This window comes from Perognathus longimembris, chromosome 2, assembly GCF_023159225.1.
Source record: "Perognathus longimembris pacificus isolate PPM17 chromosome 2, ASM2315922v1, whole genome shotgun sequence".
In the NCBI taxonomy this organism is placed as follows: domain Eukaryota; kingdom Metazoa; phylum Chordata; class Mammalia; order Rodentia; family Heteromyidae; genus Perognathus; species Perognathus longimembris.
Genome location: NC_063162.1, coordinates 21,508,404 through 21,532,803, shown reverse-complemented (window position 1 = coordinate 21,532,803; position 24,400 = coordinate 21,508,404). Strand labels below are relative to the sequence as shown.

General features: G+C 40.6%; 1 protein-coding gene across 2 annotated transcripts in view; it reads right to left on the bottom strand.

The window, feature by feature from the left end:
• Armh3 (armadillo like helical domain containing 3) overlaps positions 1-24,400 on the bottom strand; it is a 177,338-nt gene that overhangs the window by 98,136 nt on the left and 54,802 nt on the right. For both annotated transcript variants that reach the window (XM_048338396.1, XM_048338395.1), the window contains 6 exons: positions 22,728-22,829; positions 16,153-16,211; positions 14,621-14,686; positions 13,127-13,196; positions 11,588-11,648; positions 3,365-3,453 (listed from right to left, as the gene is read on the bottom strand). In XM_048338396.1, the coding sequence (XP_048194353.1) occupies positions 3,365-3,453; positions 11,588-11,648; positions 13,127-13,196; positions 14,621-14,686; positions 16,153-16,211; positions 22,728-22,829 (447 nt within the window). The remainder of the gene's footprint in view (positions 1-3,364; positions 3,454-11,587; positions 11,649-13,126; positions 13,197-14,620; positions 14,687-16,152; positions 16,212-22,727; positions 22,830-24,400) is intronic.

Genomic DNA, 24,400 nt, shown 5'->3' with positions numbered 1-24,400 from the left:
AGAACATCTGCTTTGAACAGAAAAGGCTAAGGGAAAGTGTGAGGCCCTGAGTTCAAGTTGCAGTACTAGCACAAAAATAACTAGAGCAGGGGCTGGGAATATGGCCTAGTGGCAAGAGTGCTTGCCTTCAACACATGACGCTCTTGGTTCGATTCCCCAGCACCACATATATGGAAAATGGCCAGAAGGGGCTCTGTGGCTCAGGTTGCAGAGTGCTAGCCTTGAGCGGGAAGAAGCCAGGGACAGTGCTCAGGCCCTGAGTCCAAGGCCCAGGACTGGCCAAAAAATAAAAATAAAAATAAAAATAAAATAGGGGCTGTGGATATGGCCTAGTGGCAAGAGAGCTTGCCTCATATACATGAGGCCCTGGGTTCGATTCCCCAGCACCACATATACAGAAAACGGCCAGAAGTGGCGCTGTGGCTCAAGTGGCAGAGTGCTAGCCTTGAGCAAAAGGAAGCCAGGGACAGTGCTCAGGCCCTGAGTTCAAGGCCCAGGATTGGCCAAAAAAAATAATAATAATAAAATAAAATAAATAACGAGAGCAAAATAGGCTGAAAATATAGCCTGAACAATAGAATGCCTGTATAGCAGGTATGAAACTAGCACCACCAATTTTTTTTTTTGGGGGGGGGGTTGGTCATGGGGCTTAAACCCTGGGCTGGGAGCTGTCCTTGAGCTCTTCAGCTCAACGGTAGTGCTCTACCACTCTGAGCCACAGTATCACTTCTGGTTTTCTGGTGGTTAATTAAGGATAACAGTTTCACAGACTTTCCCGCTTTGAACCACAATCCTCAGATCCCAGCCTCCTGAATTGCTAGGATTACAGGCAAGAGCCACCAGCAACTGGATACTAAAACTTTTTTCCCCAGTCCTGGGGCTTGAACTCAGGGCCTGAGCACTGTTCCTGGCTTCTTTTTGCTCAAGGCTAGCACTCTACCACTTGAGCCACAGTGCCACTTCTGGTTTTTTCTGTTTATGTGGTACTGAGGAATTGAACCCAGGACTTCATGCTTGCTAGGCAAACATTCTATCACTAAGCCACATTCCCAGCCCATAACCCACCCACCCCCTTTTTTTTGTTTGGTTTTGTTTTTTGCCAGTCCTAGGGCTTGAACTCAGGGCCTGAGCACTGTCCCTGGCTTCTTTTTGCTCAAGGCTTGCACTCTGCCACTTGAGCCACAGCGCCACTTCTGGCTTTTTCTATATATGTGGTGCTAAGGAATTGAACCCAGGGCTTCATGTATAGGAGATGAGCACTTTACCACTAGGCCATATTACCAGCGCGTGCACACACACACACACACACACACGCACGCGCACACACACATACACGCGCACGCGCACACACACACACACACACCTTTTTTTTTGGTCGGTGGTGGGGCTTGAACTCTGGCCCTGGGCGCTGTCGCTGAGCTCTTCAGCTCAAGGTGAGTGTCTATCACTTTGAGCCACAGCGCTACTTTCCTGGCTACCAAAATTTTTTTAAAGAGGATATTTAAAATTTTCCTATAATTATCTATTTTAGCAAACATCATAGCAATTCATTATAATTTATGACCTAAATATAAGAGATAGAGGGGCTGGGGATATGGCCTAGTGGCAAGAGTGCTCGCCTCGTGTGTATATATATATATATATATATATATATATATATATATATATATATATATGAGATAGAAGTAGGAGAGCAGTAAGAGAGCAGCAAGTGTTAGGGACCTGAGGGTCAGAGACCAAGGTAGAGGGCAATGTGGAAAAGACAATGGGATAGGACCAAGGACAGATAACAAAAAATGATGATAGGACAAAAGCCAAAGACAGTGAAATCACAACAAAGGCCAGAGTTAGAATGCTCAGGACAAAAAGGAAAGAAAATAGAACAAGAGAAAATAAAACCAGAAAAGGATCAGAAGCAACAGACAAAAACAACTGCAATCACAACTGATTCTTCAATACTACAAGGTGTAAGTTTACCTCACTTATAGACATAAATCATTGCACTTAAGTCCTACAACTATACCCAAGATGAATTTCCACCTTTGCATTTTCTCTATCCCCATAATCCTTTCTGCCACTGGGGACTGTACTTCCTTGGGCAAGTACTCTACCTCTTGAGCCATGCCCCCAATCTTTTTACTTTCTTCTAGGCTTTTAGAGCTGACAACCATATTGTTACCTAGAGGCATTAATAGGAGTCTTTTATGTTAAAAGGATTATTGCTGCCCAGGAAATCTACCTCTAGTCATTTCAATCTCTTTCAATTTCTCTTCAGCTCTTCTGACATTCCCTCAATTCTCACATAACCATTCTTTTTTCTCCTAAAATACCAAAATGTCACTATTGCCAATTAGTGTGATTTTCCTACTCCCCTTTCACCACTATAGGCAGTAACCGAGAAAAACTTGCTAATCCATTAATTAAAGATCTCTACTTCCCATTATAGAGGGCTAAATTTAGTAAGCCAAATTAGGCTGGGAGGAAACCATGTGTCACAACAAGTGAGATGAATTCTATGGAAGGGGGCTGGGTTACCGGCCTGTTTCTTATAAAGACTCTGACACTAGCACACCCTCCCCTCTGCTGAGAATACAGAGAAAATCTCTCATGGGAAGGCAACTATTCATCACTGTAATCATCTGGAGAAGACTATTGTACCATCAGGTCACAAAAGCCACAGGACCTATCAGCAAGCTACTGCCTCAGAGGACATATCTCCTCTGTTTGCCTGAAACCTCCAATTTAGTTGCACAAAAGGAAAGGATGGCAAACCAGTATTAATTGCAGCCTTAGAGAAGAGACTCTTCCCGCCTGCAGGGGTAGCCATGTCTTTAACTAAATAGATACAAAGACAAAAGTAAACACTGTAATTTGCTGTTTTGTCTCTGGCACAGGGGGAGTAGTGCAATCCACACTGTCTGTAAACAGTAATAATGCCAGATGTAACCCAAAGAACAGCATTCCCCCCATCTTTCTGACCCGTTCCCTATCCCCTCTCCCTATGATATTGCTCCTGAGATTACTTATCTTGATGAAACATACAGAAGCTTCCCTATATCCATATGCTGCTACCAAATGGAACCAAGAAAGAATCCAAGTTGGTACTGACTACTCTTATCTCACTCTTACACAAAAGAATCATTTGAAATTCAAGAAGTATTCAATTATTTCTATCAGATGACCAAAAAATACGAAATAGAAGGACTGGGAGAGAAATAGAAACTGGAATAAATATGTGACATGTCCAAGTCTGGATTTTAAAAAATGCTAATATGTGTGTAAACATATACACATCCACACATATATATAAAATATGCCTTCAGCCTCAGCCCATAAAAAGTACCCAACCCAAGAGAGAAGTTACCTGACCAGAGTTCCCGCCAGGTATAGTGCAGGCGAACTCTACACTTCTTCTGGTAACAAAGCAGTTTATGTACTACCTGAATGCAGCGTCTGTAACAAAAGAGAGAGAGAGAGAAAAACTGGAGTAAGTCTGAAAATAGATTGCAATTTACCACAGATACCCTCTTTCTTTCTGTCTTTCTTTTTTGGTGGTGGTCCTAGGGCATGAACTCAGGACCTGGATGTGTCCTTGAACAATTCTTTGCTAAAAGCTATTGCTCTAGGGGGCTGGGGATATGGCCTAGTGGCAAGAGTGCTTGCCCCATATACATGAGGCCCTGGGTTCAATTCCCCAGCACCACATATATAGAAAATGGCCAGAAGTGACACTGTGACTCAAGTGGCAGAGTGCTAGCCTTGAGCAAAAAGAAGCCAGGGACAGTGCTCAGGCCTTGAGGCCAAGCCCCAGGCCTGGCCAAAAAAAAAAAAAAAAAAAAAAAGCTATTGCTCTATCACCATGAGACACAGCTCACTTCCAGTTGTTTTTTTTGTTGTTGTTGTTTGTAGTGTAGTGGAAATAAGAGTCTTACAGATTTTCCTGCATGGGCTGGCTTTGAACTATAATCCTCAGATCTCAGCCTCATCAGTAGCTAGGATTACAGGCATGAGCCACAGGTGTCTGGCTTCAGATATTCTTTCTGTAAAGAGGTAACTATGCTAAAGTCACTGGAAACACTGGATATAAATATGTATACATTCCAAGGAACAGAATTTATAAATTCAACTCTTCTGGAGAATTATCTTTCACTCATTTTCTCTCTGATACATACAACATATACACACACACATGCATGCACATAATATGCTTGTGTTACTACTCACTTATCAATGGGAAAATGAGACTACAATAATTAAAGCTCAATAGTCAGTTAGGCACCAGTGATATCTTTCCCTAGAGTATCTTTTCAGGAAGAAAAGAAAGATTTATCAAATCATCCCATTGAAATTAGCACACACAGGATGCAAAAACACAAAACTGAATACCTTAAATCTTTAGATATAATTTAATTAAAAATGAAATTAAGTCAGGCACTGTTGGCTTATGCCTGTGATCCTAGCTACTCAGGAGGCTGAGATCTACCGATTGTGGTTTGAAGCCAGCCCAGGCAGAAAAGTCCAAGAGTCTCCTATCTCCAATAAACCACCAGAAAATTGAAAGTGTGCTATGGCTCAAAGCAACAGATTTAATAATGATGAAGAAGCATTTATATAAAGAAAAGTTGCAAAGCATCATGGAGAATATGCTCCATGCTAAGAGATCAGTCAGTCACTACACATGTTATATCCCCTAACAATTCCAAAGTAGAATTACAAATGCATTTTAATTTCCCTGGCTGGAGTTTTTAGGAATCACCTAGTAGAAGGAGAATGGTAGTATTTCTTATGCCTTCTTTTCTTTTCTATTAAAAAGCCCAATAAGTAAATCTTACTACTGAAAGTTATCACTGTCATTTAAAAAAATCAAGTTAATATCCCTTTTCTTTTGCTAAAGGGGTTAAAAACTCCAAACAAAAACACTAGAGGAGTGTGGCTCAATTGGTAAAGCACTTACCTACTACATGTTCATATAAAAACTTTTACAAAGGCAGGCTCCTACTGGCTCACATTTGTAATCCTAGCTACTCAGGAAGCTAAGATCTGAGCATCGTTGCTCATAGCTAGCCTGGGCAGGGCAGGAAAGTCTGTGAGACTCTTATCTTCAATTAACTACCAGAAACTAGGAAGTAGCACAGTGGCTCTAAGTGGTAGAGCTCTAGCCTTTAACAAAAAAGCTCCCAAGCCCTGAGTTCAAGTGTCACAACCAATAAAAGAAAAAAAAATACAAGCATGTATAATGGTGTGCACTGGAATCCTAGCACTAGGGAGACAGAAACAGGATGATCACAGTTTGAAGCCAGTTTGTGCTACATAGTGAGAGTTTCAAGAATAACAACAACAGGGCTGGGGATATAGCCTAGTGGCAAGAGTGCCCGCCTCGGATACACGAGGCCCTAGGTTCGATTCCCCAGCACCACATATACAGAAAACGGCCAGAAGCGGCGCTGTGGCTCAAGTGGCAGAGTGCTAGCCTTGAGCGGGAAGAAGCCAGGGACAGTGCTCAGGCCCTGAGTCCAAGGCCCAGGACTGGCCAAAAAAAAAAAAAAAAGAATAACAACAACAAATTTTGTACATATAACATGAATCAATCAAAAGCTGTAAACAATCTAAATGTCTATCAGCTGATGAGTCAATAAGTAAGTTGATGCAGTGCACTAGAAAAGGCAGATTAATGAGGACCCACCACCCCTGGACAGCATCTTGACCTGGCAAGTGGAAACCAGATGTAAAAGAGATAACACTGATTCAAAAAAGGTTCCAAGCCAGGTATCTGTGGCTCATGCCTGTAATCCTAGCTACTCAGGAGGCTGACATCTGAGGATTGTGGTTCAAAACCAGCCCAGGCAGAAAAGTTCATGAGACTCTTATCTCTAATTAACCACCGAAAACCAGAAGAGGCACTATGCCTCAAGTGGCAGAGCGTTAGCCTTGAGCTGAAGAACTCAGGGAAGCACCCAGGCCCAGAGTTCAAGCCCCACGACCAAGGGAAAAAGAGAGGGGGCTGGGGATATGGCCTAGTGGCAAGAGCACTTGCCTCGTATACATGAAGCCCTGGGTTCAACTCCCCAGCACCACATATACAGAAAACAGCCAGAAGTGGCTCTGTGGCTCAAGTGGCATAGTGCTAGCATTGAGCGAAAAGAAGCCAGGGACAGTGGTCAGGCCCTGAGTCCAAGCCCCAGGACTGGCAAAAAAAATAAACACGACATACATTACAATATATATGATCCCTAAAAACATGTTTGTACATTACAATATAGATGATCACTAAAAACATGCTAAATAAAAAGAGGACCGTCACATAAGACCATATACTGTATTATTTCATCTATATCATTTCAAAAAGAAATGACAAGAATGATCAATTAAATGCAGGAGATGATGAATAAGCAGTTAATGAATGAATTGAAGGAGGATACAAACTAGAGAATTTAAACTAACAACTGAATAAAGAAGACAAGGTAAGATATGAATATGAAATTCAATAAAGAGCTGGGTGCCAGTGGCTCACGCCTGTAATACTAGCAACTCAGGAGGCTGACATCTGAGGATAGCAGGTCAAAGCCAGCCCACGCAGAAAAGTCCCCATGAGACTCTTATCTCCAATTAACCACTGGAAAACTGATAGTGGAGCTGTACTCAAAGGAGTAGAGTGCTAGCCTTGAGCAAAAAAAGCTCAGGGATGGGCTGGGGATATGGCCTAGTGGCAAGAGAGCTTGCCTTGTATACATGAGGCCCTGGGTTCGATTCCCCAGCACCACATATACAGAAAACGGCCAGAAGTGGCGCTGTGGCTCAAGTGGCAGAGTGCTAGCCTTGAGCAAAAGGAAGCCAGGGACAGTGCTCAGGCCCTGAGTCCAAGGCCCAGGACTGGCCAAAAAAAAAAAAAAAAAGCTCAGGGACAGTGCCCAGGCCCCAAATTCAAGCCCCAGGACTGGCAAAAAAAAAAAAAAAAAGAAAGAAAAAGAAAAGAAAAAAGTGTTCTTATTTCTATGTGATAGTAACTTGGAGAAGAAGAGCTTCTTCTGTCCACAGACCATTTCTCCCTTAACTCAAATCTTGTGGAAGCAATGGGGGTGGCAGCAAGAATGAAGGAGTATAGTTAGGAGTGGAAATTAATTGACTGGATTTTCCTACCACTAACTGCTCTAAGCAAGACTTTCTTACTTTTTTTTTTTTTTTTTGGCCAGTCCTGGGCCTTGGACTCAGGGCCTGAGCACTGTCCCTGGCTTCTTCCCGCTCAAGGCTAGCACTCCGCGCCACTTGAGCCACAGCGCCGCTTCTGGCCGTTTTCTGTATATGTGGTGCTGGGGAATCGAACCTAGGGCCTCGTGTATCCGAGGCAGGCACTCTTGCCACTAGGCTATATCCCCAGCCCCTTTCTTACTTTTTTAAATATGTTTACAAGCACTATCCTTCATCATCACTTTACATATATCATTCATAATAGTTACAAAACTTTTACTTTTGACTCTTATTCTGGTTCTGAGCACTCTTTCCACACTATATATTTATATTTCACCAGAAGAATTGTAAACTTACTTGAAATGGTAAAAATTCATTTTAAGAAATTCATTTCTCATTATACTGTATGATACAGAAAAGCTGTACATAATGAGAAGTGAAAGCAGCAACCTGGCCTGATGCCCAGCTGGGAGCAAGTAAGTTCACCTAAAAAGAACTTGATGCTCCAAATACCAAAAACTGGAAAGAGAGCTAGGAAATTGGGGAAAGAAGATCTGAAAACATGCCTATGGAATGTAATAAATAAAGCACATTTAGCCTGAGGGTGAGACCTTCTCCTTAGCCTCTGTCAATTTGATGTCTCATTATATTCTCCATCTCAAACTCCAACACATTTGATTGGAGCAGGTGAAAAAAGCCCCTTAGAAAGCAAAGCAAGGGGCTAGGGATATGGCATGGTGGTAGAGTACTTGCCTCATATACATGAAGACCTGGGTTTGATTCCTCAACACCACATATACAGAAAAAGCCAGAAGTGGTGCTGTGGCTCAAGTGGTAGAGTTAGCTAGCCTTGAACAAAAAGAAGACAGGGACAGTGCTCAGGCCCTGAGTTCAAGCCCCAGAACTGGCAAAAAAAAAAAAAAAAGAAAGAAAGAAAGAGAGAGAGAGAGAGACAGAGAGGAGGGAGGGAGGGACGGAGGGAGGGAGGGAGGGAGGGAGGGAAGGAAGGAAGGAAGGAAGGAAGGAAGGAAGGAAGGAAGGAAGGAAGGAAGGAAGGAAGGAAGGAAGGAAGGGAGGGAGGGAGGGAGGGAAAAGCAATACAAAAACGTTGAGGTTGAAATTAAGAACTAGGGAGCAGGAGTGATTTACTGTAAGCCAGGATCACTGGCTGGAAATATCAGAGTTGGGTGAACAGATATATTTACTTATATAGTTCTTACACAATCTTACCATTTTATCCCATCTTCATGTGTTTCCTATTATCTACTTAGTCTTCATCATTTTTTCTACTCTGATCCCTCCTCCATATACCCGAAGTTTTAACCATCCAGAATAAATATATATATATATATGTCAGTCATAGGGCTTGAACTCAGGGCTAGTGCTCTACTACTTTGAGCCACAGCACCACTTCCAGTTTTCTGGTAGTAAAGTGGAGATAAGAGTCTCACAGACTTTCCTCTCCCAGCTAGCTTTGAACCTTGACTTGCAGATCTTAGCCTCATGAGTAGCTATCATTACAGGCATAAACCACTAGTGAATACTTTGTATTCTGCGAAAGGTATTGTAGAATACTTTGTATTCTATAAAAATAGCACATTTTCAAGTCTCTATGCTCCCGATCATACTGGTCCCCTACCTGCTATGTCATCCCATCCCAGACCATGCCACCACTGTATAGCAAGTTACAGGTCAATTGGCGCTACCTAATAAGACCCTGTCTGAAAAAAAAAAAAAAAAAGTGTTAGCCTTGTAAGAGAATCTATACCAAAAATATTAGTTGACCTGGATTCCTAAACCAAATAAACATTTGTTTTAAGCCACTTGTTTGGGGGCTGGTTGGTGTACAGTATTATGTAACTAATACACTTGGGAGCAAGATCCTCTTTTAAAAAAATAGTCATGGGGGGCTGGGGATATTGCCTAGCGGCAAGAGTGCCTGCCTCGGATACACGAGGCCCTAGGTTCGATTCCCCAGCACCACATATACAGAAAATGGCCAGAAGCGGCGCTGTGGCTCAAGTGGCAGAGTGCTAGCCTTGAGCGGGAAGAAGCCAGGGACAGTGCTCAGGCCCTGAGTCCAAGGCCCAGGACTGGCAAAAAAAAAAAAAAAAAAAAAAAAAAAAAATTTAAAAAAATAGTCATGTACTAGTGGTTCATACTTATAATCCTTGCTACTCAGGAGACTTAGATCTGAGGATCATGGATTGAAGCTAGCCCAGACAAGGAATTTCATGAAACTGTTATTTCCAATTAACTACCAAAAAAGCTGTAAAGTATGGCCTAGTGGCAAAAGTGCTTGCCTCATATACATGAATCCCTGGGTTCAATTCCCGAGTACCACATATATAGAAAATGGCCAGAAGTGGTGCTGTGGCTCAAGTGGCAGAGTGCTAGCCTTGAGCAAAGAGAAGCCAGGGACTGTGCTCAGGCCCTGAGTTCAAGGACCAGGACTGGCAAAAAAAAAAAAGCTGTAAATGTAAATGGAGCTGTGGCTCAAGTGATAGAGCACTAGCCTTAAGAAAAAAACAAAACAACAACAACAAAATAAAAACACCCCAGGGACAGCACCCAAGCTCTGAGTTCAAGCCCCAAGGCTAGCACACACACAAAAATAACAATAGTATTTTTTCGACTAGAACATAAAATAATTTGTGAACAATGAAACAGACATAATTCCTCAGGAACTGAGGTTCTGAGACTCTACTTAAAATTAGCAGAAAATTCATTTGTTTCATTGATCTTTCAACCAAAAATAAGGATCAGATTCATTTCTAAACATAAAAAACCCCTCTAACCTACTTATCCAAAACTAAAATTTATGTCATTATTCTAGACCTTAAAAAGTAAAAACTATATATAGATTACATATAGTCTATATACAATTAGGAAAACTAGAGATCCACTCATGTAAGTCCTTCACACCTCCCTAAATCTGAGGCCTGGCACTGGAATAAGGTCCACCAAGCAAGCTGTGAATCAAAATGCTTTCTTTTTTTTTTTTTTTTTTTTTGGCCAGTCCTGGGCCTTGGACTCAGGGCCTGAGCACTGTCCCTGGCTTCTTCCCGCTCAAGGCTAGCACTCTGCCACGTGAGCCACAGCGCCACTTCTGGCCGTTTTTTCTGTATATGTGGTGCTGGGGAATTGAACCTAGGGCCTCGTGTTTCCAAGGCAGGCACTCTTGCCACTAGGCTATATCCCCAGCCCCCAAAATGCTTTCTTGCCCAAAAAATGGAGGCACCAATTCTGTTGTCAGGTTTAACTGAGATACTTTTAAAGAAAAAAAAAGCAGAGACATTTGGAATCAGACTGATGTAGCACAGCTTTTCTGGGATATTAAAAAGAAGTAGAATGCAGAAGCAGCTAAGGAAAGAGAAAAATCTCAAAGCCTAACCTTTTTGTTTAATCTTTAAGTAGTTATACAAATGGAGTATCATTTAACAAAGCAATTTATGAATATAATGCATATTGATCAGTGTTGCCTCTTCTACATCATCCTCCTTCAATCCACTTCTTGCTTTCTCTTAATTCTGTGGTGTATACAATGAATTCTCATCTTGCTTTTCCCCCTTCATTCATCTACCTCTCTCGTCTCTGTCCAATGCCCCCCCTTGCCTGTTAAAAGCCTACATTTTTAGGAAAATATGATTTGCTTCTAATTGCTCTCATTGTAGAGAACTGTGATGTATAACCAGTTCTCCTTAGGAGGCAGAAATATCCCAGCCAGGGTACTAGAGACATAATTTGCTCAACAAGGCTCTAGCTAAGCTGTCAGGAAAATGCCAGCTAAGAATGGACCCTAAGTTCTCTCTTGATTTCTTCCTACTGATTACTATGATGCTAAAGCCCAGAGAAAACTAAATGGCATGCTGGTGTTACGTATCTTTAGATTACAACTGTTTCCTATGATCACTGCTTCAAGTCATCTGCCCAGATCTTCAGTCTGTATGCCTAAAAGTGATAATGGAGCCAGGTGCCAGCGGCTCATGCTTTAATCCTAGCTACTCAGAAGGCTGAGATCTGAGGTTGGCAATTCGAAGCCAGACTGTGAAGGCAAGTCCATGAGACTCTTAGCTCCAATTAAACACCAATAAGCTGAAACTGGAGCTGCGACTCAACTAGTAGAGTGCTAGCTTTCACCAAAAAAAAAATTTCAAGGACAGCATCCAGGCCTTGAGCTCAAGCCTCAGTACTGGTACCAAAAAGAAAAAGAAAAAGAAAACAGTAATAACAAAGATATGCCCAAAAGCCAAGCTTCAGAGCAGATGTACAAAATGTTCCCCTCTTCATACACAAAGATGTTTTTCTTGAAATAAAACATACACAGACCAAAAGTTTTCTATCACTTGATTCTTCAAAATAGATTTTCACATACTAAACAGGAACAAATCATGGTACTTACACATAGAGATCCATAGGAAACTCTTTCATCATGTGTGTTACAATAAACTCTACCATCAGGTCTGAAAAGGGAAAGAAGAGAAGTTAGAATGAAATTCATTCTTTGCCTTTGAGTTGAAAAAAAAAGTTTCTGAAAACTCTATACTTTTTACTGGGCTGCGTACATATACCTGTATTAAATAAGCACTTAATTTTGTGTAAGGCACATTTTTTTAGTTGGCCATGGGGCTTGAACTCAGGGCCTGGGCACTATCCCTGAAATTTTCTTTACTCAAGGGTAGTGCTCTACCAACTCTGAGCTACAGCTCCGATTCCATTTTTTAGGTGGTAATTGGAGATTAGAGTCTCAGGGCCTTTCCTACCCAGTCTGGCTTCCAATCATGATCCTCAGAACTTAGCCTCCTAATAGCTAAGATTACAGGTATAAGCCACCAGCACCTGGCCTTACAAGTAACTTTTTGCAACACTGTTCATCACTTGTCACTTGGAAATTAATAAGTACTTAACTCTCCTACTTCCAGAAGATCTGCCAATAAACCAGATACAAGGGAAATTTCATTGTACAAGTAATTCATACCACTAATGCACTAATGTACAATGCCAAAGGGAAATCATATTCTGAGACTAGAGCAATGAGACAAGCAGAAAAGAAATTATGGATTACATCCATGTAACCAGAGACTCAGCTATAAAAGCTCTGTCAATCTATCCCATTTCACTATCATGCTGTTTGACGGATACTGACTGAAATGGTCCATGGGGTTTTGAGTCAATAGAGGTTTAGTACACAGTCTTAATTACTGTTTTTAAAATCAAGCAGACTTAGGGACTAGGGCTGAATATCTAAGTGAAAATGGGATTAAGAGTTCTAGCTAGGGACTGGGAATGTGGCTTAGTGGTAGAGTGCTTGCCTAACATGCATGAAGCCCTGGGTTCGAATCCTCAACACCACATATATAGAAAAAGCCAGAAGTGGCGCTGTGGCTCAAGAGGTAGAGTGCAAGCCTTGAGCAAAAAGAAGCCAGGGACAGTGTTCAGGCCCTGAGTCCCAAGCCCCAGGACGGCCAAAAAAAAAAAAAAAAGAGTTCCAGCTAATTATCTTAAGGGAAATGCTAAGTTCTGAACAGACAAAATTATTCAAAATACAGTCCCTACCTATCAGCTCTGTTAACCCCATCTCAGCTTCATTTATTTGGGAGAAGTCTTACCACCTGATACATCAACTTTGGCCAAGAAATAAGGTAAGATGTTGAAATCTTGATCAGAAGTTATGTACTTAACAAATTTAAATCATGTATCAAGTTTAAAAATACTCATTTGTGTCTCTGGAAAGATTATTCCTTGAATACTACCTTTTATTGAGTGCTTTATATTCATCATGCTTACTTTGCCAAACACAACAATAATCATGGTTCCTTAGGCCAAGGAAGAAACATAAATAGAAATAGTAACTATTCTAAGGAAGAAGCACATTAACCAAAATCTTAATCATGAAAACCTACCACTCCCTCAGAAAAATGTCAGTTTTGAAGATACTCACCCAGTACTGCACATACTAAAGGACGGCAGGGAAGGTTCTTGTCTGCTGCCTTCTTCCGGTGTCTCATAGGCTTCATATAAACACAAAGAAAAGAAATTAGGAGACATGTGAACTGAAAGTCAATGGCTCATCATCGCGTTTCTCAGGCTAATCAAATCATTACTATAGGGATGCTACCTGTTCTTTCCTTTTTTCTAGTGCTTAGGGTAGGGTAGGAAAGACTTGTTAGTGCTTCTAAGTTATCCATGCAGGCCTATGACAAAAATATTATTCACAGCAAGGCAATAATTCACAGGGCACTGATGCAAACTACAACAGGAAAGCTGATGGTTTTTCTTCCATTTCACCTATACTGTACAGTAACTTTCTGCCCCTTTGGTGCTGGAGATTAAATCAGGGCTTTGCAATATTCTAGGTAGGTACTCTACAACTGAGCTACATCCCAACCCTGAAGTAGAATTATTAATTAACAAGGTACATTAGATTTTTCTTTGACATTAACATAATCAGAAAAACAAGAGGTGATGGTGTCAGCTATAGAGACAGAAATAGTAGTAGCTGCAAAATACAAAAGTTGTTTCAAACTTGAACTTTACTGTATTTTTAAAAAATATACTTCCAGGGACTGGGGATATGGCCTAGTGGCAAGAGTGCTTGCCTTGTATACATGAAGCCCTGGGTTCAATTCCCCAGCACCACATATACAGAAAATGGCCAGAAGTGGCGCTGTGGCTCAAGTGGTAGAGTGCTAGCCTTGAGCAAAAAGAAGCCAGGGACAGTGCTCAGGCCCTGAGTCCAAGGCCCAGGACCGGCCAAAAAAAAAAATTTTTTTTAAATATATATATACACACACATACTTCCAACATTTAAGCTATTACCTTATCTTCCATATTACCCCACCTCTCAGATGAATAAATCAAAGCAGCACCTTATTTTGGCCAAGCATAAATGATACTATATTCTGAAGACAAAGGCTTAGACCCATCTCTTAGTTGAAATTTATGGAATTCCAATATTACTGTAATGGTCATATTGTTGTGGATTTTTCTAACCTCTCTTGGGCAAGAAACAGCTCTATGACACACATGAAAATAACCAGGGATAGGAATGGATCTGTTGAATAGCCATCATGAATGATTTTTTTTTTTGCCAGCCCTGGGGCTTGAACTCAGGGCCTGAGCACTGTCCCTGGCTCCTTTTTGCTCCAGGCTAGCACTCTACCACTTGAGCCACAGTGCCACTTCTGGCTTTTTCTATATATGTGGTGCTGAGGAATCAAACCCAGGGCCTCATGTATACGAGGCAAGCACTCTACCACTAGGCCATATTCCCTGCTCCTGCATGAAGCTTTTTGGCACAATTTTCCATTTGTATTTGTTCTCCCAGTTTCATCCAACTCTCTCAACACACACACACACACACACACACACACACACACACACACACACACACGATTCCCTAGGGAAAAATCAAGAAAGCAAAAGTCACACCTACCATTCTATGTAAATTTACTCGAAAATTCATGTTGTCATCATGTAAAAATGCATTGGCATACTGATCCTAATAAAAAACACAGAGGAAAAATAAGGACTGAGAGCCAGAGATAAGAAACTCAGTTTGTAATCTATTATACTTCCTACATATCTTTGTAATTTCAATTAGAAAGCTAATGAATTAAATGTAGAACCTTTATGTCAAACCTTACTTAAGGCAAGTAATTTTATTTGGTCACAATTTCCCAATGTATTATTAGCTAGTCAAAAATTTCTATGAAACTTAAAAAGAAAAATATTAAGACCTAGTGGCTTGAGGCAAATGCTGAGAGGAATCTGTTTTCCTACTCCCTCTTCCTTTCCATCTGCCCAAGGAGTCAGCTGTGGTTTTAACAGCTTGAAGATTTTCATAGGGGCTGAAGGATCCATGTATGGGCTCCACATGATACTCTAGAAATAAAAAGAAAAGTCTGTGCTCTGCTAGGAATGAGCTCAGAACAGAAAGAAAAAACTGCTACATAGGCAGCATAGAAGAAGTAAGACCCTATCTATCTCTGACTTTGCTGAAGAATGATGGAAAATCAAAACCTTATCACTATGAACTGGCAATAAATATAATGGGTGGCCCTTTCACAACACCTTTCTGAATATCTGACATGCCTACAGTCTCCAATTACTAGGAACTGTTACAATTTGTGGGAAACAACTCCTTCAAAGATTTTCTTAGAAAGATTTTTGAAAAGCAATTACATTAATCCCATTGCTAATAAGCAGCTCTTCCATAACCAGCTGCCCCTAGCCTTGTGGAAATGAGGTCACCTTCCTAGAGAGAACATAAAAGGGGGAAGAATGTATAAGAGATTGCTATTCCATAGAGACTATGTTAACTTATTTTTATTTTTTAAGAAAGAAGCAGAGTTAAGAATACTGAAAGAGGAGGTTGAAGCTATAAATTTAGTGCTAAACTAGCTCCAGTTCTACCATACTTGTATGTTACCAAGATTCAGGGTTACTCCAGCCCAAAGTGCCCTCTCATGAAGCTAAAGCACCACTCCTTTTACCCTCAGCTGTATTCTCTGCCAAAATGCAGTAAGTTTTATTCCACTTCCCCACCACCAAGAAACCTGAGCTCCTTTTTTCCCCTAAATACAAAAGACCCCCCCACATGAGCAGTTTCCAGGGGAAAAGACTATTTTTTCCAAAGTTTTAAGTCTCTTGTTTAAAACTTCCAAGAACCAGAATCTTCCAGTTCTCAACTACAGCAGTTACTTTATCACATCACAATTCATTATTAAGTTATCTAGTAAGTGCTGATTGAACTCATACTTGTGCCAGACAATGAGAACACAATAGTGAAGGTGACAAAAGCCCCTGCTATCTGAGTTTGTATTCTAGAAGGACTAAAACAGTACCAAGGAGTAAATTTTTCTCTCACAGGCTTTAGTACCTAAAAGTAATAAAATAGAAGGGAAAGGACAGGAAGAAAACACTCTGTAAGAGATTAGCTAGTACCAGAAAGCTGGTGAGACATACCTCTGCAATACACGTAAGGATAATCAGACAGAGCTTGCCACTGTGAAGCCTGTGTTCATCTGTAAAGAAAAATACACTCTATGTATCAGCAAAAAGCATCAATAGAAAATAAAGGTGTATAGCATAGTCAGGCATGATAGTGAACTCACACAATTCCAGTACTCCCAGTCTGGAGACTGGGGCAGGATGATCATTAAGTATGATGCCAGTCTGAACTACTGCCAGTTCCAGGTTGGCCTAAACTACACAGTAAGGTTCTGTTTCCAAAAACAAATAATGCATATAATAAAAAGAAACACTCACACTTACCCCACAAAATTTATGAATGAAACTGAAGATATTACTAGAGTAATTTTTGCTTTCCTTCGAGGCAAAAGAATTCTCCCAAAAGATTTTTTTCTTAATTATCCTGGTAATCAGTTAAACATCTGCCCGAGAGTCATGCAATAGCTTCTACTGTCCTTGACTATGACCTTTGCTTCCAGCTTAGCCCTTTGCTTCTCAATAGTGAAGGCTATCCTTTTCTATCCCTCATCTGCCAGCTATGAGCACCACCATTTATACTAACATACACAAAATCTAAAATAGTTTCATGACAGTTCATAGTAAGCTGGTAATAAAATTAGAAAGAAATTAACTGGTGACAAAGATTGCATACTTCTCCCTGCACTGTTATAATTACTATGACCTAGAAAGATGGAAACTTTTGCTGTTTTGTTTGTTCATTTGTTTGGTTTTGGAACTGGGGAATGAACAAAAGTACTTCTGTACGCTAGGCAAGCACTCCACCCCTGAGCCACATCACCATTCATTCATTCATTCATTCACTCACTCATTTATTTGTTTATTTATTTATTCTGGTACTGGGGTTTGATCTCAGGTCTCATACTGGGCTGGCACTCTACCACTTTAACCATGTTCTAAAGTCTTTCATAGCACCAGTAATTTTTCAGATTGTTCTCTTTTTGTTATTGTTGTTGCTCTTTTTCCTCAAACTGTGGCCTTCCAGAGAATTAGCTTGAGGGCGGGCCTCAAATTAATTATTTTTCTGCCTCTCAAGTAGCTGGGATTGTAAGTATAAACCATAGTGTTGAGTCTTTAATTCTCATTTTGAGACAGGGTCTCATTGATTCTCAGCCTCTTGACTAAGATCAAGTGGACACAGGGTTTCACTAAGTTGCCCTGACTGACCTTTAACTACCAAACTTCCTGCCTCAGCCTCACAAGTATCTGGGATTACAGCCATGCACCACCACACCTAGCAGATGTAAATTCTTGATCATTTTTTTCCTAAATGTTATCTATTTAGCAAATGAATAACTACTATATAGCAAGCACTTGCTAGACATTATAAACAAATGTCTCCAGTCTCCTAGAATGCACATTCCAATTATTAACAAAGAAGGTGGATGGCTCGGGTATAGCTCAGTAGTAGAGCATTTACCTAGTGTGTATACTCCTAAACTGATATGTTCAATTGTAACTCTGTACAACTACTTAAAGAAATTAAGATACAACTTAAAACAACAATAATAATAATGACGATGTGATTCTGGTAGCCAAGGCCTAGTGAAGATCAGACACTAAAGAAAAGAACAGAGCTAGAAGCTAGTGAAGCCACAAGGGCTGAAAATAATTCTTCATCTTACCTAACCTTGGCCTTTGCTGTATTTAGGTTGACTACTGGCAAAAACCAAACCTTGCCTTAGTTCATAGGCTAGGTTTGGTCTTTTAGCTTCAATTCTATGGATGATGAAATGATCAGGGCAAAGAATCTTATACAATCACAAGAGCTAAAAATGAGTTTCAAGAGCCTCGATTTAATGTCTTATATCAAGCAAAGCTAAAAGTTCATTTTTTTTTCTGGGTCACATCCATGCAATTTCTTTTTTGTATGGTTGCTGCAATATTTCTAGAGAAAGGAAGAGGTTACCCATTTCCATAAAAAAGGAATAGCTTCAGGAAATGCTGATACACAAGAGTCTTGTTATCCTTGCCTGCCAGATTTTACCTGCTAAGTCTAAGGTTTAGCCACCTCAGTAACTCCCAACAGACTATTCTATGTTAGGAGTTTGGGACATGGAATATTTGCATCCATCTAAATCCTACGTGTAAAGAGCACATTTGCAAGACAAGAGAAGAAAAAAATCTAAGTTTGAAAAGGCAAAAATTTCCAAGAGCTAATGCAATATGTCTATAACATGGCCTAGACTCACCCATCTAGACTCCTTTCCATTCTGGTAATTCTTCATTTCCCCTACTTATCTTTTTAGCCCCCATCTCTACAAATGTTTCCTTCTCACTCTGAAAGCCCTGGAACTTGGTTTTCCCCTCCTTTCAGATCCATTCTAGAATGCCTGAAAATCCTCATACCAAAAAACTCACTTTTCATTTTGCAAAAAACCTAGAGTAAATACTAAATGCTGAAAAAAACCTTAAACCACCTCACTAGGGCAAGTAAGGAGAGATTATAGCAAGTAAGGAGAGATTAATGTACCTGCTTACAAGTAAGAAGCCCTGAGTATAAACTTCAGTATCACCACATAAGGAAAAGAATCAATTCTATTTTAACAATTTTTTTCTTTTTTTTAATCTTTAAGTAGTTGTACAACTCAATATATCAGTTTATGAGTACAATGCATCTTGATCAATGTCACCCTTTGCATCACACACACACACACTATACATACATGTGCATGTGCATACACACACATACACACACACACAGAAACACATCTTTCTCCACCCCACTCACCCCCTTAAGTTACCTGGTTCCATTTTCACATATGTACAAACAATTTTGTTTCTACTATGGAACTGGCTACTCCCCCTTCCCTTTGCTAGTACTAGAGTTTTAACTGAGGCCATGTGTTCGGTACAAAGGTACTCAACCCTTTGAGCCATACCACATCCCTAGCTTTTTTTACTTTAGTTATTTTTAGATAGGATCATATATTTTTGTGCAGGGGCCAGCCTCAGACCTCAATACTTCTACCTATGGGCTCCCACATGTCTAAGAACCCAGAACATAACCCCACTGGCAGTTCATTGATTATGACAGGGACCCAATTAATTTTTTCATGAACTGTCCTCAAACCTAGCTTGGATGAGAGAGGTAAGCCACTAGGATGAGCCACTATACCATACCATAACAGAACTGACTTTTTTTTTTTTTTTTTTTTTTTGCCAGTCCTGGGGCTTGAAATCAGGGCCTTGGGGTTGTCCCTGGCTTCCTTTTTTTGCTCAAGGCTATCACTCTACCACTTGAGCCAGAGTGCCACTTCCAGCTTTTTCTGTTTATGCAATACTGAGGAATCAAACCCAAGGCTTCATGCATGCTAAGCAAGCACTGTACTGCTGAGGCACTTTCTCAGCCCTGACGTTTTTTATATCCAGTAATCTGAAGTTTGTTCACAGGCCATAATTTAAGAACCAAACATCATTTACTAGACTGTAAATTCCTAAAACAGAGTTTTATGAGCCTTATAAATAAGCTTTTAAAAGAAAACATGCTCAGTCAGGTGTCAGTGGCTCACGCATGTAATCCTAGCTACTCAGGAGGCTGAGATCTGAAGATCAAGGTTCAAAGCCAGCCCAGGCAGGAAAGTCCGTGAGAATCTTACCTCCAATTAACCACCAGAAAACCGGAAGTAGTGCTGTGGCTCAAGTGGTAGAGTGCTAGACTGGAGCTGAAGAGCTCAGGAACAGCACCCAGGCCCTGACTGAGTTCAAGATCCACAACCGACAAAAAAAAAAAAAAAGAAAAAGAAAACATACCCAATTGCTAAGCAATCCTAGCTACTCAGGAGACTGACATTCTGAGTATGGCTGTTTGAGGCTAGTCTAGGCAAATAAAAAAACCATGAGACTCCATCTCCAAAATCACTAGCAAAACACAAGGCTGGAGAGGCATAGCTCAATTAGTAAAAGAGCGGAGCAAGTAAGCTAAGTGAGCATAAAGTCCTGAATTTAAACCCCAGTACTACCATTAAAAATAATAATAAACAGCTGGGAAAAATGTTATTTATATGCAATATCTAGAGCATTCAAATTCATATAGTCAGAAAGCAGACTGGTGGTTGTCGAGGACTGGGGGGACAAAGAGGGTATTGAGTGTTACTATTTAATGGGTACATAATTTTAATTTTGTAGGAAGAGAAAGAGTTCTGGAGAGGGACAGCAGTGATGGTTACAAAACGACATGAATGTTTTTTTGTTGTTGGTTTTACTTGCCAGTCCTGGGGCTTGAACTCAGGACTTGAGCACAGTCCCTGAGCTTCCTTTTGCTCAAGGCTAGGATCCTACCACTTGAGCTACAGCACCACTTCCGGCTTTTTCTTTGCTTATATGGTACTGAGCAATCAAATCCAGGACTTCATGCATACTAGGCAAGCACTATACCACTAGGCCATATTTCCACCCTCTGTGAATGTTCTTAATTCTACTGAATTATACACTTAAAAATTACAATGGGGTCTGGGAATATGGCCTAGTAGTAGAGTGGTTGCCTTGCATACATGAAGCCCTGGGTTCAATTCCTCAGCACCACATATATAGAAAAGGCCAGAAGTGGTGCTAGCCTTGAGCAAAAAGAAGCCAGGGACAGTGCTCAGGCCCTGAGTCCAAGCCCCAGGACTGGCAAAAAAAAAAAAAAAAGATCAATTTACTGTGTGTACACAAAATTTAAGGTGTTGGGAAGAGGCATGGCTCAGGAGCATAATCCTTATCTAGCAAGTGAAAAGCCTTGAGTTCAAACCTCAGTACCACCAAAAGAAAAAAAAAAGATTAAAAAATAAAGTTTCTCAGGGCTGGGAATATGGCCTAATGGCAAGAGTGCTTGCCTCCTATACATAAAGCCCTGGGTTCGATTCCCCAGCACCATATATATAGAAAACAGCCAGAAGTGGCGCTGTGGCTCAAATGGTAGAGTGCCAGCCTTGAGCAAAAGAAGCTCAGGGACAGTGCCTAGGCCCTAAGTTCAAGTCCCAGGACTGGCAAAAAAGAAAGAAATGTACCCATTACCTGACATATAACTCTAATTTCTCTGAATACTACCTTTATATAAACAATAAAAGTAATTTTAAAAGGTCACAGCAAAATCATAAACAGAGGAAGAATGAGAAATCAGACAGGAAAAAAACGAAAACTCATCTAAGACAAAACTGGGCACCATGGTGATACACATCTGTAACTCCAGCAACTCAGCAGACTATAGCAGGAAGATCACTTAAGGCCAGCCTAAGACCTTGTCAGGGTGGATGTGGGTGTCTAACACATAATTCTCTCCTACTTCCATCATGAATTTCTAGGATGAGTACTAACACTTCTATTTTAAGTGTTAAGTCCTCTGAATCTCACCTCTTCCTACTGTACTCTGCCTAACAGTCCTCTAATTCTCACCACAAGATGATGCTTTCAATTCTTATTCTCAAAAGGGAATTCCCTGAAGTATGCTGATCCCCCCCACACACACTTCCCACACATCAGATTCTGCATCTACTTACCAAGATTTGCTAACACAAGTTGGTAGTTTTTGTAGAGATCAATTTTTTTCCTGTTCATTTTGCATGTGTGTGTCAGAACTAGGCTTTAACTCAGGCCCTAGATGCTGGGGCTCTACTACTTGAACCACAGCTCCACCTTTAGCTTTTTGGTGCTAAACTAAAGAATCTCAAGTACTTTCCTTCCCAAGCTGCTTTTACATCATTATCCTCAGAGCTCAGTCTCCTAAATTGCTTGGATTACAGGTGTGAGCCACCAATGCCTGACTCTGTTATATTTTCGAACCCTCCCCTCCAACTTCAGACTTTCCCAATACCATCTAATTCCTACCTAGCAGTAGGAAGTCAGTTTTTCAGAAACCAGAATCATCACTCTACATAGCAGGTTCCAATGGTTCATCTGCCAACACCTCAAAATATTAACAGTGCAGCCAGGCACCAGTGGCTCAAGCCTGTAATCCTAGCTACTCAGGAAGCTGAGATCTGAGGATCACAGTTTGAAGCCAGCCTAGGCAGGAAAATCCATGAGACTCTTATCTCCAATTAGCCAACAGAAAACTGGAAGTGGTCCAGTAGCTCAAAATGGTAGAGTGCTAGCCTTGAGTGAAAACACTCAGGGACAGTGCACAGGCCCTAAATTTAAGCCCTATGACCAGGGAGAAAAAAAAAAGGGAGGGAGGAAGGGAGAGAGGAAGGGAGAGAGGGAGGGAGGGAAAGGGAGGGAGAGAGAAAGGAAGGAAGGAAGGAAGGAAGGAAGGAAGGAAGGAAGGAAGGAAGGAAGGAAGGAAGGAAGGAAGGAAGGAAACAGAACAGAACAGTGCATTGGTGGTACATGCCTATAACCTTAGGTACTCAAGAGGAACATGGTCTAGGACTGACCCTGGCAAAAATCAAAGACTCTATATAAGTAAAGATAATGAAAACAAAGAAGTACAATATATGTGGGATAGCACAACCTAGTGAGCACAAGGCCAAGTCCAAAACCCCAGTACTGTTCCCCAAAAATGTTCCTCTTTGATTTTAGTGACTTGTCATACCTCCTACTTCCTGTATTCCCAAAGTAGCATGCCTTACCTTTAGTGTCCTGCATGACAATTGAGCTATACTTTAAGAAGGTTATCAGTAGATTACTGGTCTGTACATCTGCATCCAGTGGGAGTTCCACAGAACTTATAACTAGAATAGAACAGATAAAATGCACTTAGACCATAACATATTCCATCTAACACTTCTACCCACAGCCGATTTGCCAGCAGGCAAGAATATGACTAAACATGTTTTTGTCACAACAGAGGGAGACCAAGTACTTATCTTAAAACTTCTGAGGCTCTAGAGCACTTCCTATTCCCTGAAATTAAGCCTGCCATCCTCACACAACTATGGTCAGCCTCCAGAAAGTGCTTTTCTCCCAACATCCTAGGAAGAGTATACTGATTCCACTTCCAGCTCCAAGTAATCCAAGAGAGTTCAGGGCCCTCTTAAAAGCACTGTGATTTTTTTTATGCAAAGATCTGTATTGCATATAAATGAACCTTGCTTTGATGAGTCTCTTGCTTAAAATAAATGAAGAATCCTTCCTAATAAGGAGAACTCTTGTTCAATTTTTGAAAGTCTTTACACTGAAAGAACCTAAGATGGGGGGGGGGGGGTTTGAGGCAAAACTACATTCAAACTCTGCCCCTTAATCCTTCCTTCCTCCTCGGTAGAGAATCTGAAAAGGAGTATCAGATATTATCGGTATGAACATACTGGGAAGTGAGTTTTATATATTCAACTGTTGTTTTCAAAATAAATCCTGCCCCTTATTCTCTGAATCATAGCCTCAATGAACTATGAAGGACCAGAATAGTATTAGCTCTCACAGAATACGCCCTTAATATAGACCTCCTGAGATTCCAAGCTTTTAAATTGGAATCAGTCATCTTGTCAAATGCTTTTGCACTGTCTAAGGCATAATATACACAAAAAGAGTCTTGATGGCCAAGATGAACTGGAGAATCTATAGCTTTCTACTACAGTTTCAGCCATGAACACTCAGTTGAGTTTGGAGTATTACTCATATATGTATTCATAACCAAAATGAGTCCCTCTGGAGTTATTATAGTTTAAGCAGAGGATGTTTATTAACAATGGGAAACACTTGCAGATTATGATTCCATAATACACAGCAAGCACAGCAAAAAGCCTTATGAGAAGAAATTTGCATGCCTAATCCTTGGCTGTTTTCCCACAGTTCAGCCCCCAAGAACTAATAAAAGACAAATATATTTTTATGCTGAAATATTAAAAGGTATTAATTCATATTATGGGTCAATGATCTAGGACTATCATTTCAAACCACAGCCTATTTTGAAGATTAGAGCCCATAATCATATTCCTTTGTCCAATATAAAAAGGATTCTCACTGGTAAGTGGGACTTTTTTTCTACTCACACACTCAGCAATGACTGGAAACTATCTTATATAATATGTAGAAATATAGAAGTACATGTATTTTTAGTTTACCAGAAAGTCCTCTCATGCCAAGGCGGAGTTGTCAAATGTCAAGTCTCAACTGAGAACAAATGTTACAGCTAACGCTGGCTTTTAAAAATAATGGCTCCAGTGACACACCTTTAAATATAACTAGGCTACTGAGCTGCACTATAATTAAAAACCAAAAATTCAGAATAAGGTTATAATACTTAGTACCCCTACAGGAAGGAAATGAGTTTGGAGAGAAGAAAAACAACAAACAAGACAGAGAC